Source organism: Perissodus microlepis, chromosome 7, assembly GCF_051167445.1.
Source record: "Perissodus microlepis isolate ML-2025 ecotype Zambia chromosome 7, ASM5116744v1, whole genome shotgun sequence".
NCBI lineage: Eukaryota > Metazoa > Chordata > Actinopteri > Cichliformes > Cichlidae > Perissodus > Perissodus microlepis.
The window spans coordinates 46,334,142-46,352,142 of NC_140467.1; the positions used below are offsets into that span (position 1 = coordinate 46,334,142).

Below are 18,001 nucleotides of genomic sequence, written 5' to 3' on the forward strand. Positions count from 1 at the left end.
GTTTGCACTCTCGGAGTGCTTCTTGCTTCCATTAATGCCTCTGGGAATCGTGTGTAACAGCGAACAGCTTGTTGGATGTGTCTAAAAATAATAAAAATCATGCATTCATTTCATCGTATGTTTGCAGTTTTATTGGGAAGACAAAAACAAAATGAAATTGTAATTCTGTGGTCGGTTCATCTCAAATATTTTTACAGGCTGATCACGAAAATGTTTATTCATTCAATCTGAAGTGAGCAAAATGACATCGAAGTTAGAGAAACAGTAAAACTCTGATTGCAAAAGACTGATTTCAGTGGAGCCATTTTTATATAATTTGAAACATTCAGACAATACATTTTTTAATTGTTTTTTCTTTAAGGAGAAGTCCCTTGCTGAATGGTTTTCCATTCCAGTTCACTCCTCGGCATTGACCTGCTCATTTTCTGTCCGTGTAGCCCGAGATTGCTTTATTAAACACCGCCAGGAAGAAATCTACATCCTCCCTCGTGATGCACATGGGGGGTTGTATGCGGAAGGTCTAAAGTGGTGAGAGAAAGGAAAAAACAAGGTGAGAGTGGAGCTCATGGAGCAAAATAATCTATTTTTCTTTTCTTATCCTGAAGGCAGAGCAGGCGCATAAATTAATATCTAAGCCGGGAAAGGCATACGCTTTTAAATCGAGACCCCCCCTCTTTCTGTTGAACAATCGCTTGTAATAGGTGAAAAAGTTTAAAATGAGGTCCCTGTTATCTTCACTGTATCACGCATGAATAGCTGTGCATTAATTGAAAAGAAAAAATTACTTTTACAGAAAAGGATGCCTTTTAAACTCAAGGACAAGGCAGTTGAAAAGCTTTAAGCATCGAAACAAATTGTAAAGAGGCTTTCACATTGATTCATTGTTGATCTGCGAATAAATCTAAAAAGTTACGCTCTCGCTTTTTTCCTTAGAACAATACAAGGTTAGCAATTGTGGCAGTGACATTTTGATTCCCGACTGAATGGAGTTTTCAAAAAATGTGCACCATATAATGTTTTTCATCCAGTGTAATATTTCATAATGAGTAACATAAAACGCCTACAGTATTTTCCGCAGCCAGTCAAAGCACTCTGCCGGGGACGCGCTGTATGAAATAAAACTTTCTCTTCAACAGTGACATTTGATCAGAGATGGAGGTGAAATAAAGTTTTTGATGAACTGGGTACTCTTCTTCTGCTATTAATATTACTATTACCATTTTTATTATTTTTTTAAAAGCTTCAATTTATAAGAAAGTGAATAAGAGACTTGCTGTCAAGCACAGTAATTAGGTTAGACCACCAAAAAACTAAACTTCCAAAAAGGTTGGGATGCTGTCAAATAAATGAATAAATAACAGAATACAATGACTTACAATCTACATTCACTGATCTTTTGGCCTCTTTCTGGAAGACAGCTGTGCTCTCCCTCCCTTTCTCTCTCAGGTTTCTCACACCTGAATGCCACAGATGAAGGCATTCGGATCATTTGTGGAACTTCAGATTTACCTCCAGCCGCAAGAGCTAAATGCTGTTCAGCCACTGGATTCTGAGAAGGTTGTGCATGCTGAGTTAGTGCTGTTTTGTTTTTTTGTTTTTTAAGTGCTCTTGGAGGTTAAGAGTGGCAAACTTGTGGGACTTGTGTTTTGTTCATTAGTGGAAGCTTATTGGGTTTCTCTGTTATTGCTGTTTTGAGGCCAGCCGTTAGCTTAGACGTTATATTTTTGGCTTCAACCCGGAGATTAGTGTAGTGCATTTGGTTTTTTTTAGCCTTGGAGTCGCTGATGTTATTTTTTCCCTCCTATTTATTTAAAAATGTGTAGGGTCATTGTAAATGGTTAATTACAAAAAGTTAAATAATTTCCTTTGATACACAGCAAAGTTTTTGGAAGCTCAGTCTGTGGTTTGCACTGCAGAGACTTTTTGTTGTAATGTATGTCTCAGAGTTTGCAGGCAAGGAGATTGTAACACCATGTTTTTTGATAGTCCTGTTCAAGACTGAGTGTGCCGTCGCATAGACTGTTCAAAGTTTTAGCCTTGAATCTTTCACTTGTTGAATTTTTTAAAGAAAACAAACCTAAGTTTGACCAAAAAATCCTTGCTAATAACTGCTTTAAAGCACATTCTGAAGGGCGGGGCACAGAAAAGCAGAAGCTGGTGCACCACCATTCTTTTGTGAAGTCTAGTAAGTTAAATCACTTCTTGAAGAACAAAGACTAGTGCTGGTTTGACGAGTTTAGATGAGTGAATTTCCTCAAGGGCAAAACAGAGATTCTCTATCATGATTTAGTTATTTTTTGTCCCATATTTATAGTTTTATAGCTGATTTTTACACTCATATTACACCCCATGATTCTGTTTCTTGTAAAATAACATTTTCAGCAATAACGCTCTGATGACTCTCACATAGTTGTGGAGGGATTTTTGACCCACTCGTCTTTACCTTTTTCAGTTTGTTGTGGTTTGTACAGCTCAAGTTCTCATCAGTGTTTTAGTGAGGTTGTGACCTGGACTTTGACTGTGTGTTTTCAGCACCTTGAGTATCATAACCCAATTTGGGCCAGGCTTTAGCTTTCAGACAGATGACCTCACATTTGACTCTGAAATGCTCTGGTATACAGATGAGTTCAAGGGCGACTTGGTGAATGCAAGACGGTCCTGCGGCGGGAAAACGAGCTCAAATCATCACCCCTCCACCACTGTGCTGGACAGTTGGTTAGATTGGTTTGTACTTGTATGCTGTGTATTGTGGCCAAACGCCTCCACTTTGGCGAAATCTCCCAAGGAGATGCCTTGTGATTTTTAAATGCATCCCTGCAAACCTAATCGGTGCTGTCATGCTCTTTCTCCTGGCAACCCTACAGGCTTTTTGTAATTGTACTGCCATGAACTTCAACATGCTGACTGAAGCCTGCACCGTCTGTAACTTTGGTTTCTTTGTAGTGTCGTCGAGTATTGCTCTTGGGAAGATTGTGGCATTGTGGCTGAATGTTCCACGCCAGCCTGACGAATCCTCTGCTTTTATAGACAAGTTTACACTTAACACTGATCAGTAAATAAAGTGAATCTGATTAGTAGCAGTAAGGGTGATTTTGTTTTTCGCATGGAGTCATGTAAACTTTTTTTCTTTTTCCACCACATGACTGTAAACTGACACGAGGATAGGTCAGCTCATGGTGACTCCGCCTACCTGTCCGTACACTCCTCCTTTGCCTATCAGGACTCCCATGTCCTTGATGTCCTCAAGGATCTCACTCATTGCTTCAGGAGGCAGCGGCTCTCTGCTGCCCTGTGGTTCAAAAAGAAGATATGAAAGGACACAGCACCTTAAAGCAAGCGTCATGTCTTCTATGGTCTAATATGTTAATGTTTCCTCAGTCAGAAAGCTTAGTTAAAGTATTAAATGGCATTTTTGACTTCCACATTTCCTCCTGTTTAACAATACATCACGAAAGGTGGCGCATATGAATTGGATCAGCGTGCACAAACCTCATTCAGAAAATGTAAAATGTAGGTTAAAAACAGAATAGTTATTATTTTATTCCCAGTAGTTCACAGAACAGTTACTTTTCCAGCCTTTCGTTCCCACAACCACCACATACCAACTTTCTGAGAAGCGCTGCTGCCATCAAAATCAAAGTAAGATAAGATTTATTTGAGGTAGTAGTAAAATGTTTAAGCATTTGATGTGTTTCATTTTGAATAAAATGTGGGTTTATGAGATTTGCATCTTTTCTGTCTTTCAGTCTTTCTGTTTTTACACAGTATCCCAACATTTTTGGACTTTAGAGTTTTTACTTACAGGCAACATGACAGAAATGTTAAATCAGCCCTTGGATTTAACCAAATATGTAAACTGAAGAGTCAGACTGATTTTTATTCAGTGTGGGTTTTGGGAAGGAATAGTTTGGCTAATCTTCTCTGCTAACGGCTGCTGCTGGTCCACTGTAGTATTTTTAAAAACAAACTGAATTTGCTCTGCTCACATATTTAAGCGCAGATGACAACTGCTGCTACTCCTAATGGTGTACGAGAGATGAGTCACTTGTTTGGAACGCACTACCTTGTCTTTAACCATTTCCACGCCGATCTGGAGGCCTTTTCCACGGACATCACCGATAATCTCATATTTGTCTCTGAGTTCAGCCATTTGCGTCATCAGATAGGTGCCCACATGAAGACTGTTGTGCTGCGTGCTATCCTCTCTGATAGTCTGAAATTCCACATAAAATGTGCAGCATTTTGTTCTACTTCATTTTTTCCCCATTCGAGTTGCTAAAAAGTTAAATAATGCAGTACAATCATTTGAACTTAACAAGGTAACAACATTCAGTTCAGTTTTGCATGTTAGGAAAAAAAAATTTTCAGTCAGTGCTTGTTGTTTATTTTCAAAAACAAATATGCTGAAAACCCCCCAAATCTGTGGCCATGCCACGCTCTACATCATGCTACAGCTACATGGTGGAAAATGTGAAAGGATTCCTTCTCAAGGTTTGGAAAAACTGCCCATTTTTTGCTTTTTAATCAGCTTACACCTGGAGAAATGTGATCTGGAGTCTTTGGCATCTTTAATCATATAGTCAAATACTTTTAATAAGGAGGGGAAATGACCAGCTATTAAACCACTTCAGAAAAGCAACAAGCCCCACAATTTTTATTGACAGTAGGACCACAGCGTGCCCATCGTCTGTTGGATAGGACAACACTCTGTGTCGTAAAGCTCAGATCCCCTAAAGCTGGTTTCTTTAACATGAGTTCACTGTACTCAAATGGCCTCCACAGTCCTCAGTTCATTCAAGAACCTTTGGGATGTGCTGAAGCAGATTTGCATCATGAATCTGTAGCCGACAAATCTGCAGAAACTGTACGGTTCTAAATAGCTATTAGGTTAAACCTTGGCATATCTCAGTAAGGTGTGCAGTGTATTCACCAAAAATGAGGAACCTGAAGAAGTGAAGGACAAAAGAAAAAGTGGCTGGCCTAAAAAATATGATGAACAGTATCTGACAAAACCTGGGAGATGGATATGGCCTTTCAGTTCATCATCTGCTGTTCGCCAAAGCCTCATCAGAAATGGTCTCAGTGGACGGGTAGCTGTCTGTGATGAATCCAAATGGGAAATTTTTGGGTCTAATTATTGTCACTATGTATGAAGGAGATAAAACAGTGCGCAACAGAGAGTCTACAGTCATCTGTAAAGCACGGTGGAGGCTCTGTAATGGTTTGGGGCTGCATTTGAATCAGCGGTGTTGGGGATCTTGTCAAAACTGATGGAATTGTAAACACAGAAAAGTGGATCAAATTTTGATCCACTATGCAGTCCCATCTGGAAAATATATGATTGGTAGATTTGTGCAAAGAAAAATTTTAACGACTCAAATCAGTTTGCAAACATAAATGTTTTTAAGCTACTTCCAAGTTTCTCAAAAATATATTTATACTACCAGATTAATGTTTTTTTTAGTTGTTTGTCCCCTCGTCAACTCTCCACTGCCGAAGCAAACATTGTGTTTTTAAAAGTAAAAATGGCACCTATAAAATGGTACTCAGCAGTATATTTTATGATGTATAATGTGCTGCAGGTTTTATCTGGTTCACTGTGTTGTGTGATAAGCTTTATCTGCTTTGTTAGCAAAGGTAGAGACAAATAAAACAAAGATGTATAAATCACTATACTTCCCCACTCGTGCGTGATTTACAGAGGTGTGCGTAGTAGCAGGGGAAAAAAACTAAACATGTAATCTATCTTCATTCACTGGGCGAAAAGACAAGTTATAAACTTGCCTGACTGTTTTATTATGAACTTCTCAAACTCGTCTATGGAAATAAGAAGATCGGTTCTTACATCGAGAACTGATGAAGCAACGGCACACGCCAAGGGATTTCCTCCGAATGTGTTGAAGTGGGAGGCTTTCACAAAGGAAGCAGCAATTTCTGGAAAAACACACACACGCACACACATGAATAAACAAGCTCACACCTCCGCTCTGCTGCTTGTAATCAAAACTTCAGCCTCAGAATACAAATGTCTCAGAATACATGCATTGCAAATGATTTGTGTAAGTATCAAGGGGTTTCATGTTAATTTTTGGACAGTGGGGTCTTTAAGAGCATAAATCGTGCATCTAAAAGTTGACCAGTATGTGAAAGCTGTTTCTACCATGAACGCACAGCAGCCTATTATTACACACCCACTCACAGAAATAAACATACATTTTCAAGGCTAGCGCTGTATTGGTAATTACCATGTGAGTCAGTGTTTGCCCTTATATCGTTTATGCTTTATGTCAATGGATTTTGCATGACGATCTGAGGAAAAAAAGTCTGTGTTTGCATTTGAAATTGAAAATTGCTGGGATCACATAAACAAATTTAATTAGGGCAGCAAAAAAAAAAACATAAAAAAGAGGTTAAGAGCGATTGTGGCTCAAGAGTTGGCAGTTCGTCTTGTAATCGGAAGGTTGCCGGTTTGAGCCCCAGCTCGGACAGTCTCGGTCATTGTGTCCTTGGGCAAGACACTTCACCCGTTGCCTACTGGTGGTGGTCAGAGGGCCCGGTGGTGCCAGTGTCCAGCAGCCTCGCCTCTGTTAGTGCGCCCCAGGGTGGCTGTGGCTACAATGTAGCTTGCCATCACCTGTGTGTGACTGTGTGTGTGAATGGGTGAATGAATGGGTGAATGACTGTATGTAGTGTAAAGCGCTTTGGGGTCCTTAGGGACTAAGTAAAGAGCTATACAAATACAGGCCATTTACCATACATGCTAATTGAATTTAGGACTTGCGCATCTTAATGTAATCTCACCTGGTGTGGTAACAACAGCTCCCACTGGGAATCCATTGCCAATACCCTTTGCCATTGTAACCATGTCAGGAATGACATCATGACCTTGGAAACCCCAAAAGTGGCTTCCCGTTCGGCCAAATCCAGTCTGGACCTGTCAAGTGCAAATGCCTTTTATATTAAAATTCTATATATCGCTCACTAATAATTAGATTATTATAATACACAATTGGATTATATAATTACATAATACATTAGTTATCCACAGTTCACTCAAAGAAACCAAGAGTTTCTAAAAGAAATTCCATTGAATTGAGTTTAGCTTGCTTTTATAAGCAGAGTCATTACTGCATTGGCTTAGCCTTGCAATACTGTTTGGTTTTTGCTTTATTTCTTGTTTGAGAAAAACATAACACCTTCGTGGTGTCTGACCTCATCAGCAATGCAGATTCCTCCTCTCCGTCTTACAAGTTTGTAAGCTTCCTTGAAATAGTTTTTCGGGTACTGTACAGCTCCTCCCATGCCCTGTACACACCAAACACACTTATATTCCTTTGCTAACATATTCAAAAAAATAACAAAAACAGAAGCAGTCATGCAGAAAAAACCCTGAGTGGTAGCATAACAAATATATTTATTAAAATGAATGTTGTTTGTCCGCTACTATCACACTGAGTCAAAAATAAATCCAGCCATAGCCATGGATAAAAAGAATATAGTACCTGAATAGGCTCTCCAAAGAAAGCTGCAATTTGACTTGGAACGCTGGTAGCAAATGTCTCTTCTAACTGTTCAATGTAATGTTTATTTGCTATGCAAGCACCTGTGGGACCAGAGACAACAGTTTTCTAAAAGTAACAGTATACAAATGTCTATGTTTTCAAAAAGTGTTTATTGCACCACAAGAACTTGCCTTTTCTTCATGTTTCAGACAGAATAATTTCTCATGCAGGTGTGTTAGCACGCTGAATTTCCAGGTACACTCTAGGTGAAACTCAGGCTTACAAATTTCCTCAGAATGATTAACCATTACAACAAGTGAATGATTAGCAGTTTGAACTGCAGGGGCATAAACACTTGTTTCGCTGACCTTTCTTTCTCTGACCACTCTTATTAAAGGTCTAAATTTACCTGGCAAAACAAACAATTTAACCAAAATTCACACTTATCAAGGCCATAAATGACATGGTGATTTTGGGTAATTCTTCTTTTCCAGGGTGGAATGATTGCACAGAATGCATAATAAATAATGGGTTTAAAAAACGTCTTTCAACTTGACAAGGCCAAGGTCTGTTAAGGTCCTGTTAGGGATCATGATTGACTACAGCTGGTAGTAAAAAGGATTTGTTTGACAGCACTTACTGGATTGACCAGTACTCAGAACAATAGGAAAGTCCAAGGAACTCAGTCAAGATCTAAGAGCTTTACACAATTTGGGGAGGTCTTGTGGAGCTATTTCTAAACATCTGCAGATTTTAAGCAAGTAGATGCAATTTGAAAGTGCGTCCCCTTTAACAAAGTCTGGAAAAAGACCCAAACTGTCATCCCCAGATTTGAGGAAATCGGTTAGGATGTTCAAGACCAACACAGGAACCAGAAAGCCTGCTATGAACTGGAAACAGCTGGAACACCAGCATCACTGTCCACAATGACGTGAGTTGTGCATCACTATGGACAGAGGAGAAAACAATCCCCTGCTCCAAAATCAACACCTTCACCTGAATATATCAACACCTGAAATTTGCAGTTGAACTTGGCAAGCCAAACGCCTCCTAGAGAGTTTTTTTTTTTTTAAGTATTGTTGCCAAAAACTATTTGGCAACAATAAGGTAATATTTGAAGAGTAAAGGGGAGGCTCTCAAACCTAAGAACTGTATACCAGCTGTCAAGAATGGTGGTGGTAGCATCATGCTCTGGGGTTGTTTTGCTGTCAGAGGTACAGGTAAATTACATAAAGTGGTTGGAATAATGATGAAGGAGGACTACCCCCAAATTCTTCAACTTCATGTCGAAGCTTCGACACAAATGAATTTTCTGGAATGGCCTTTCCAAAGCCCTGACATCAACGTTACCAACACATTTAGATTAAATGCTCAATGATGGCTTCCAAAACTGTCTAACTGAGGTGCAACTTCAAGGGAACTTTAACTTTTCCCCATTTGAAATCCTACTAGGAGTAATGCTTGAAGCTCTTTTCTCAACTGAGTGGTTTCTGTCATATTTCAGGCCTGCTTAGAGAACAAAGTAACTGGGTTTGCACCAGAAGTTAAATAAATAAATACATTCTGACTTGTGCACCCAATTCTTTTGTTTTTTTTAAGTCATTATGTAGAATAACGTCAACCTGGAAAAGAACTGTTCAAAGAAATCCCTAAAAGGGTCAAATTACCATAACATTCATAGACAGGAAGAGCAGATGTTAACTTTTGACCACAACCATACATCCTTTACATCCTTTTAGTGTTATAAACATCACGATTCCTTGTAAGCACACAATTCACGCACATGCAAGCTATTATTAGTGCAGACCATGGAGATGAATGTTCCTGTTTATGAGCGCGACAATAAAGATAATTGATGTGTGATAAGCCAGGGGTGCATGTGTGTGTACCTTGAGCACAGCTACACTGTCTGATGGACTGCACAGGGGAGTCCCTGCAGCAGCTTCCTCCCCAAGGACCTCTAAACACATCAGGGCACATGGTCTGTTTATTGGGCAGAAACCAAGTCAGCTGGGTCAGTCTGACAGTTAATGGTTAACACAGAACAAAGATAACATCATAAAACCTGGAATGCTGCCCATAAGATTATTTGCAATGCCTGCTCAAGTAGTACCCGCACCAACAACAAACCCTTACCGCTAGACGGCACATCCGCATCGGTTTTTGAGAATTCAGGAAACATACTGAGAAAGGTTGTAATGAACCACTATGGTGGCATACATGTAAACACAGCTTTTCCTGAGGGTGCCACGCACCAGCATTTATTTGTTCTTCTTCACAGTATACACTGTGGACATGAACTATAAGCCACATGCAAAAATATTCCGAGGACACAGCAATTGTGGGATGTATTAGGAACGTACAGGTGGAAGAATACAGGAACCTGGTCAGTGCCTTCTGTAACTGGATTAAGGAGAACTGCCGCATCATGAGTACAATCAAAACTTGATGAAAGAATTGAGTGTAAAAGCGGAGCTGTCAATTTACTGGTCAGTTTATATTCCTACCGTCACCTATGGTTACAAGCTCTGGGCAGTGAAGCAATGAGGTCATAGGTACCATTGTGACACAAAATCGAATAAGCGGTAGGACATGGATGGCTGGCCGGCCGGACATCAAAGTGGCGTAGTCATACAAATATCTTGGTGTGCAACTTGATGACAAACTGGATTGATCTATCAACTCTGATGCCCTCAATAAAAAAGTGCAGCACGGACTCTTTCTCTGCAAACACTAATTCTTTATTGAGTGTAATAAAATGCTGCACTTGTTTTATCATGCAGTTGTTGGCAGTGTTGGCATCTTTGCCGGTTTTTGTTGGGGTAACAACATCACTTATAAAAACTGTAAGAAGCTGTATAAGAGGGTTAAAAAAAAGCTAGCTCAGTGTTGGGTGGGGCTTTGGGAGCTGTGTTTGAGATGTCTATGAGTAGCGAGCACCCCCCACCCCCTCCCATTTAGACTGGATCCATCGATCCATCCTTCCTTCCATCCTCTCTTTTTGTTCTTCTTTTCGACTGTAAATGGGTTTTGTCGGGGATCAGTTGCCGCTCCTGATCCTTTGATTCTGACCTGGTGAAAATACGCAACTCAAGACAGACTTTTTCATTTCAACAGCTTCTTTATTATCCCATTTACAAGGTGGAATAAGTACAGCGCAAAAGCCTCCTGCAGATTTGAAGGGCAGTCTCTCGATCTCTTACATATATACGTTTTCAAAGTTGCTCATTCAGCGCCTACTTTTCCCGTTATTTATTACTCTGTGTTCCTGTACCCTTCATACACAGTGATGATCAAAACATCTCTTCCTTCCTTTAAAATTCTTATCTCTCCTTTTATGGTGCTACACTATGATTCTGTCTCTTTCACTACACTTGTCTTCATCCTATAAAGTGTGAGTGGTTATATACAGAGGCTTGACGTACAACAAGTTCATCACCTAGTTCTACATTTGGTCTATAATTACCAAGACTGTGGTTAATGCTGCTCTTTTGCACCCTTTCCGTTAATGCTGCTTCTTACTAACTATTTTTCTCCTCCAGTTTCACAGGGGGCTGCTAGCAGTATAATACTATCCACAGTTCCACAGTTTATTAACTTTAAAAAGCTACACTTGAATAATCTGCTTTTATAATAAAGTCACGACAAGATTAAAAATGTGAATTCTGCAGAGGTATCATGGTGCAACAGGTCCAGAAGCCTAAATTTTGTCCAGTAATGTATTCAAATAAAATTAAAAGGTGACGTAATGAATGAACATAATGAAAATTATTCAGTTATATTTCCTGTGGCAAAGGGGATGAATTTGAATGCACATCTACATCTTTGTGTAGCTTCATATTAGAGTATATCAATGCTAACCTTGAAAAAGGGTAATGTGATAAAAAGCAAAGCCAACACCATGATGAAGGACAAAGAAAAATATTGTCTTGTCTCATGAACATAATATAATGCAAATTCCAACAGTCAACCAATGTTCATCGACTGAGGCCCATCCACTCAACATTAAACAATAGCATAATATTGCTTCTCCTGCTTATATCCTCCTGAGAACCAAGCAAAAAAGAATCTTCCCATGGAACTTTTTTTGTGATTTCCTTTCTCTCTGGAGCTAAAAGAGGCCACCCAGACAAGGACTTAGGGGTAGGATAGCTCAAATAAGTCAAAAGATATAGACCATTACAGATGACATAAATGAATAGGCTGGTTCTCAGGAGGATATGGATGAATGGCTAATGGCACAGCCTCTAGTATGTTTATGCTGTGCAGCTAAATGTAAAACTAGAAAGGCGGCACAGATTTTATTCTTGGTGGTGTTAGAGCACGCTGTAACTTGAAAGTCAGACACATTAAATCTATCTATCTATCTATCTATCTATCTATCTATCTATCTATCTATCTATCTATCTATCTATCTATCTATCTATCTATCTATCTATCTATCTATCTATCTATCTCTCTCTCTATATATATACACATATACATATTTTAAATCTATAATAATCCATTTACCATAATCTAATATATTATCCTATATTATACAATATGTGCTTTAGGCTGTCGCAGGGCTTTTTCTTTAGCAAGACACCTGCATTACATCATTGTACTTACATGTATACATCCTGAACTTGTGGCAATGGGGAACTTGTAAGATGAGTTTGCAGTAAGACCCATGGTCTGTTGGCTTCCACCATGATATGATCCCCTGGAAGGTAAAAAACAAAAGATCCATCATGATTATACACAAATTAAGCTTGGTTACAATAAGACGTTTACCTGAAGGTGATTATATCAAAGTTGCCAGTGTGGAGGCGAGCCATCAGCATAGCAAGCTCATTGGCTTCCGAGCCGCTGTTGGTCAGATAAATCACCTGGATGAGAAACCAGAGAGGACACATTTTAACAACAGCCCTCATACTAAGTAGATTCGTGGACTGTAGCAGAGCACCTTAAGAGGATCAGGTAAGTAGGAGGCCAGTTTGTCACAATACTCATGCAGTTCAGGATGGATGTAGATGTTAGTAGTATGCCACAGTTTCTTCAGCTGCTTCTGTATCGCAGCTGTGACTTTTCTATGCAAACAAAGGTCAAAGTGGAAAGAACTGAATGAGCCAATTTTGTATAAACAACTGAAATCAGAACAAAAACCATACACGGTGAAGAAGAACGGCCTTACGGGTGGCAGTGGCCCACACTGACGGTAGCCACACCGGCAAATAAATCCAAATATCGCTTCCCATCCACATCCCACAGCCACTGCATGTAGCCCTGGTGGATGAACGCGGGCTTCTTATAGTAAGTTATCTTCGTGGTCATGGGGTTGCAGTTCTGCTTGCGGATCTCCATCATCTGCTCTTTGGACATACCCTAAAAATACGCAGAAGAGATGTTACAGAGTGGGAAGATCGTAACTTTTTTTTATTAGTGTTAGCACAGTAGTACATTTAAAGGATAAAAGAAGGACTTCCTGATTTCTTTGCCTATAAAGCTGGTTTTACATACTTTGGCGGTTGTTATTGGAAGACATTGGACAGAGTTTATTAACGCAAAAGCGTCACGACCATGTGAGATAACAGTTGCAAAACTTTACATGTGTGTAGTAAAAATGGAAAATTCAAAGATGGGTGTGGTCTGCCTTATGATTCTGAGTAAGGGTGCAATAAGGTCCAGGGTGCCTTGACACTTTACTGTCCTTGTATGTAACATGTAATATCCTAGACAATGGCAGCAGCTCGGGGGTGAACTTGATCCCAAAACTAGTGAAGCCAAAGAATCATTCAAAGATTTAAACACTGACTTTGGTGCACTAATAATGAGCCGGCTTGGGGCAGATACTTGAACTGTTTAGTGAGTACTCGCATGTAACATTACAATTAGACTTGGGTTACTGACAAAATCCTCTATAAGATCCAGAAAGGTACATTATAGATGGAGTCAGACAAAGTGGAAAACTATCGCATGGCCAGAATTTTTAATTCTGTTTGCAACTCAAGGACACAAAGGCCAAAACAGTGTCGGACCATCATTCATCGCACCATACAAGAACCAGTATCAGTGATTGGAATTGGAGTCCCACTGGTGTCTTGCACATTTGCGAAGGAACCATTATTGCTGAACTTTGAGGATCCAAAACCCTGTCAGGTAAGAATCAGAAAATCACAATTAGTGTCGTTGATTCCAAAATGCACACAGAGTTGTTGAAAACAGAAGCAATGCAACTTTTTTCAAGTATTGTTGCTGGCATAAAATTATCTTTTATCTTCAGAAAAGTCTTCATTCTCTGTGGCATGGATTCAACACCACCAGCCCCAGAGGAGTGCTATTGTTCCTATGGCTACTTCACTACTGTTGATGTGTCTCTCAGGTAAATCTCACAACTGATCAAAAGAGTTGATACTTGTGTCAGTCAGAAGTACAGATCTCTTGCTTATCTAAATAATGTCCAGCACAGCATTGGTATTTTCAATAAAACCACTTCAGACTTATTTCAGATACGTATAAAAGAACAAGGCCAGTCAGACACTGTCAGCAGTGAGATTCAGTTGAACCAAATAGAAAAGCATCCTCTGTGTCTGTGTCAAGAATTCTATACATATAAAATATAGAGTGACTTAATGTAACTCTTCCCTTCATTGGCTTCCTGTTAAACCCAGAATTAAATTCAAAATCCTGCTCTTCACATTCAAGGTCTTAAATAATCAGCCCCCATCTTATCTTAATGACCTTATAGTACCATATCACCCTATTAGAGCACTTTGCTCTCACATTGTAGGCTTCCTTGTTGTTCCTAGAGTACTTAAAAGTAGAATGGGAGGGAGAGCCTTCAGTTTTCAGCCCCTCTTCTGTGGAACCAGCTTCCAGTTTGGATTCGGGAGACAGACACTATCTCTACTTTCAAGATTAGGCTTAAAATTTTCCTTTTTGCTAAAGCATATAGTTAGGGCTGGACCAGGTGACCCTGAATCCTCTCTTTCTTATGTTGCAAAAGGTGTAAGCTACTATGCTACTCTCCTGTCTTTCTTCTCTCACCCCAACCAGTCGCAGCAGATGGCCGCCCCTCCCTGAGCCTGGTACTCCCGGAGGTTTCTTCCTGTTAAAAGGGAGTTTTTCCTTCTTAATGTCGTAAAGTGCTTGCTCATAGGGGGTCATATGATTGTTGGGTTTGTCTCTGTATGTATTATTGTAGGGTCTACCTTACAATATAAAGCACCTTTAAAAATAAATAAATAAAATTGAATTGAATTGAATTGATGTAATATATATTTTTTCCTATTCAAGACACCAGGCAGGAAGCGGTGCTGATTTCTCAAGGGACTGTATCGTCAGCTCCTAGGCGCTCTAGCAATAATAATTTAATATCAGTAAGATTCACCAGATGGTAGTAAGACCTGTTCTGATGTGTGGGTTAAAGTCTGTGGCACCAGCAGAAACACAGCAATAACAGGTGGAGGTGACAGAGTTGAAGATGCTAAGATTTTTATTGAGAGCGACCAGGATGGATGGGAAATGAGTACATCAGAGGGATGGCTCAGGTTGAGCAGTTTAAAGTTTAAAGTTAGAGAGGCAAGGCTGAGATGGTTTGGACATGTGCAGAAAAGGAATAGGGGAAATACTGGTCATGAAGATGAAGCTGCCAGGCAGGAGGGAAAGATGAAGACCATATATTTAGGTCTTACTAGGTCATGGACTTGGGCCAAACCTTAAATAGCTTCCAGTGAGACAAATCCTCCCACTTTCACCTTAAGAACAGATTAGGAATTTTAGGACTTGCCTTGGCATGATTTAGTATGGTATGCACAGAGTGCTCTGAACACTTGTTTAGACAGCTGCTGCTGAATGAGAAAGCCATAAGTAGAATCTTCACTGAGATGAGGAAAGACCAAATCAGTGCAGCTCTTACATTATTACACCAACTTTCTTTGTTTGGCTAACAAAGCACTAAATTTGTTAGGCCCAAAATAAATTTCTAATCTGCTGCTCCACTGTGAACCATCTCAGAGATCATCTGGGAAAGATCAGCTTACCTCATAGAAAAATGTATCTGAATTTCAGGAAAACCTGAGATTGGCTCTGGCCCCGGTCTTTGGGGATTCGTATGTTTCTTTTTATATTTGATGACTTTCTTTTATTTGTGAGAGGGCTTGCAGAAGAACATGAATGTGCCATCACTTCCTACCTTGTATTCCTCTGGTTTGAAACTGCATGGGGGCATCTCTGGGATGTCTACCGTACAATATTTGATGGCTGATTTCTGACGTGCTGCTCCTGTTAAAAAAGAAAAAAGAAACATCAAAATGCATGAAGAAAAGTGAAGAGCATAAGCTTTCGGGTTTCTGAAGCACTCTGTGAACCAATCAAACTTTTACTGTGGCATTTCTGTGACATTTGAGGAAAGCTGTTTTGAGTGTCTTATAACAATTGTATTCTTGGCCCCTTCATTGTAGTCTGGCAATCCTTTCAGATCTTCATTTTATGGTGAATTGTCATTCAATTTCTGAAAAAGCAATTCAGAAAACTGAAAACAGTGCCCTTAAGATCTTCAGAATAATGCAGGTCTAAAATGTGCTCCGTGACCTTTGTTGTTTTCCTGATTTTCCGTATGTTTTAGTTAATAGTTAATCAGGTTAAAACCTGGTTAGTGCTTTACCACATTAACTTCACATTGTGTAACAGAGGAAGCATATCTTTTACTCAGACTCATTTATGGGGTAAAGGCTGGGTAAAGGCATATTGAAGCTGATGCTAGCAGAATATCTATATACAGACCGAAGATGGGGACCAATGATTAGTGCCATCAATTCAGTAACAGAGCAAATATAAAATATGGTCACACCCTCCTATTCTTTTCCTACATTTGATCATTTTGGAAATAAAAATGCCATCAGTTTATCCCTTCTTATCTTATAAGCTGTTTTTGTGGCGGGTCCGTAGTGAAGCGTTTCACATATTTCCACTAACAAGCAAAAGATCACAACTTTGATTGATTTGTGTAGCCCGTGCTGCAGCGAGAATGGACTGCCATACCCGTTATGTGTCTGTGAGCGAGGAAAGCGAGAAAAAGGAAAAGTATGAGTTGTCACCGAGCAGAAACGGGAGATGGAAGCATGTAAATATAATAATAACCACTGCAGCCAAAAAGAGTGCCTGACGAGCCCAGCTGTAAGTAAGCTATTAAGACTCGACTGTACACTGTGTTCGTGTTTTCCTCTGAAACAATAAGTTTCGTTGGAGCAGCCTTTCAACGCCTCTGTCTGTCTCTCGCTAGCAAAGTTGACCCAGACAACAAAGTAAAGCTACGAGCCCGACACGGAACCTGACGTGTTAGCCAGAGGTCCCTTTACTATGGTTCGGAGCCGCGGACCTGTTTTATATACGCGTGAAACAGTTTTCTATACGAGATCGCTGCAAATATATTCAGATTTAAAAATCTAGTTGGTATTGGTATGGCGAGTAACCTTCAGTAAAAGTAATAATTCACACAGTAATAGTACATTCATGTAGTTGTAAAAAGCATGATAATATAATAGGTAATCCAAAGTATTCAGAATACGTTACTCTTATTGAGTAACGTATTCTGAATACGTTACAAAATACATTTTGGGGGCATGTATTCTGTAATCTGTAGTGGAATACATTTTAAAAGTAACCTTCCCAACACAGTAGTCTTGATTTTATATCTGTTTTAGCAGTAATACACATATATTGTGTTTGTCCTGCAGCTTGCATTAACAGCAATTTTACACAGATCACGTAGCCCTGAAAGTACTTTTAATAAATCATGAACCAACAAGCTGAGAAGTTTAAGTAGGAAAAAGTCAAGCGTGCTCCTGGTTACATAAAGGCTATCTAATGGATCATCATGACAAACATTTCTTTTGTCCTTGGCTCATCTCCATGGTAACTTACCACTTCCCAGGCGAAATCTGGCCAAACTGGTTAAACAGCTGGACTGTCCTGTTAAAGCTGCACACTGGCCACTTATACATGAGACCACTTTATACATGTTGAGCAAACACACACACAGCAGCTCTTCTCCCTTCACCGTTTTACGCCAACCTGCAGCTTTGAGCTTTTTCTAAGATGGATGAATGGGTGGGCAGGCAGCAGCCAATGGTGATGGTACCAACATGTCTTTGTAGTGTCCTGCAGCGTCTCAAATGGATAACCACTGTTAACCATTTGAGATAGTAGGTTGGTACTGGTTCTTGCCAGATTACGAGTACAGAAGATGCTCTTAGGCAACTGGGACTGTAAGGGTTTGTTTTGCTTTTATTTTTTTAAAATCCTGCTGTTCAGGATCACTTTCTGTTCAGGTCGAGGGGCGACCGTGGCTCAGGGGGTTGGGAAGCGCATAACCGGAAGGTCGCCGGTTCGATCCCTGGGCTCTCTGTCCTGGTCATTGTGTCTCTGTCCTGGTCATTGTGTCCTTGGGCAAGACACTTCGCCTACCGCCTACTGGCGTTGGCCAGAGGGGCCGATGGCGCGATATGGCAGCCTCG

At 39.9% G+C, this 18,001-nt stretch overlaps 1 protein-coding gene across 1 annotated transcript; it reads right to left on the reverse strand.

Annotated features, from left to right (window-relative positions):
• Positions 1–120: 120 nt before the first annotated feature.
• LOC146383883 (alanine--glyoxylate aminotransferase 2, mitochondrial-like) lies at positions 121–17,505 on the reverse strand. Its single transcript, XM_084935419.1, has 14 exons — positions 17,409–17,505; positions 15,679–15,767; positions 12,679–12,869; positions 12,451–12,574; positions 12,279–12,373; positions 12,114–12,207; positions 9,392–9,485; positions 7,503–7,603; positions 7,213–7,305; positions 6,802–6,934; positions 5,846–5,934; positions 4,064–4,213; positions 3,191–3,289; positions 121–520 (listed from the first exon to the last, which is right to left on the reverse strand). Exons 1-14 carry the CDS (start codon positions 17,503–17,505, stop codon positions 419–421), a joined length of 1,551 nt encoding a protein of 516 aa, XP_084791545.1. The 3' UTR covers positions 121–418.
• Between the last annotated feature and the right edge of the window lie 496 nt (positions 17,506–18,001).

Bases quoted from the DNA above. Each gene is read 5' to 3' on its own strand.
- LOC146383883 (XM_084935419.1), bottom strand. From the start codon at position 17,505: ATGTATAAAGTGGTCTCATGTATAAGTGGCCAGTGTGCAGCTTTAACA. The intron at 15,768-17,408 runs GTAAGTTACCAT...CTTTTTTAACAG, and splicing joins CAGATTTCGCCTGGGAAGTG to GAGCAGCACGTCAGAAATCA. The intron at 12,575-12,678 runs GTAAGGCCGTTC...TTGTTTGCATAG, and splicing joins AGTGTGGGCCACTGCCACCC to AAAAGTCACAGCTGCGATAC.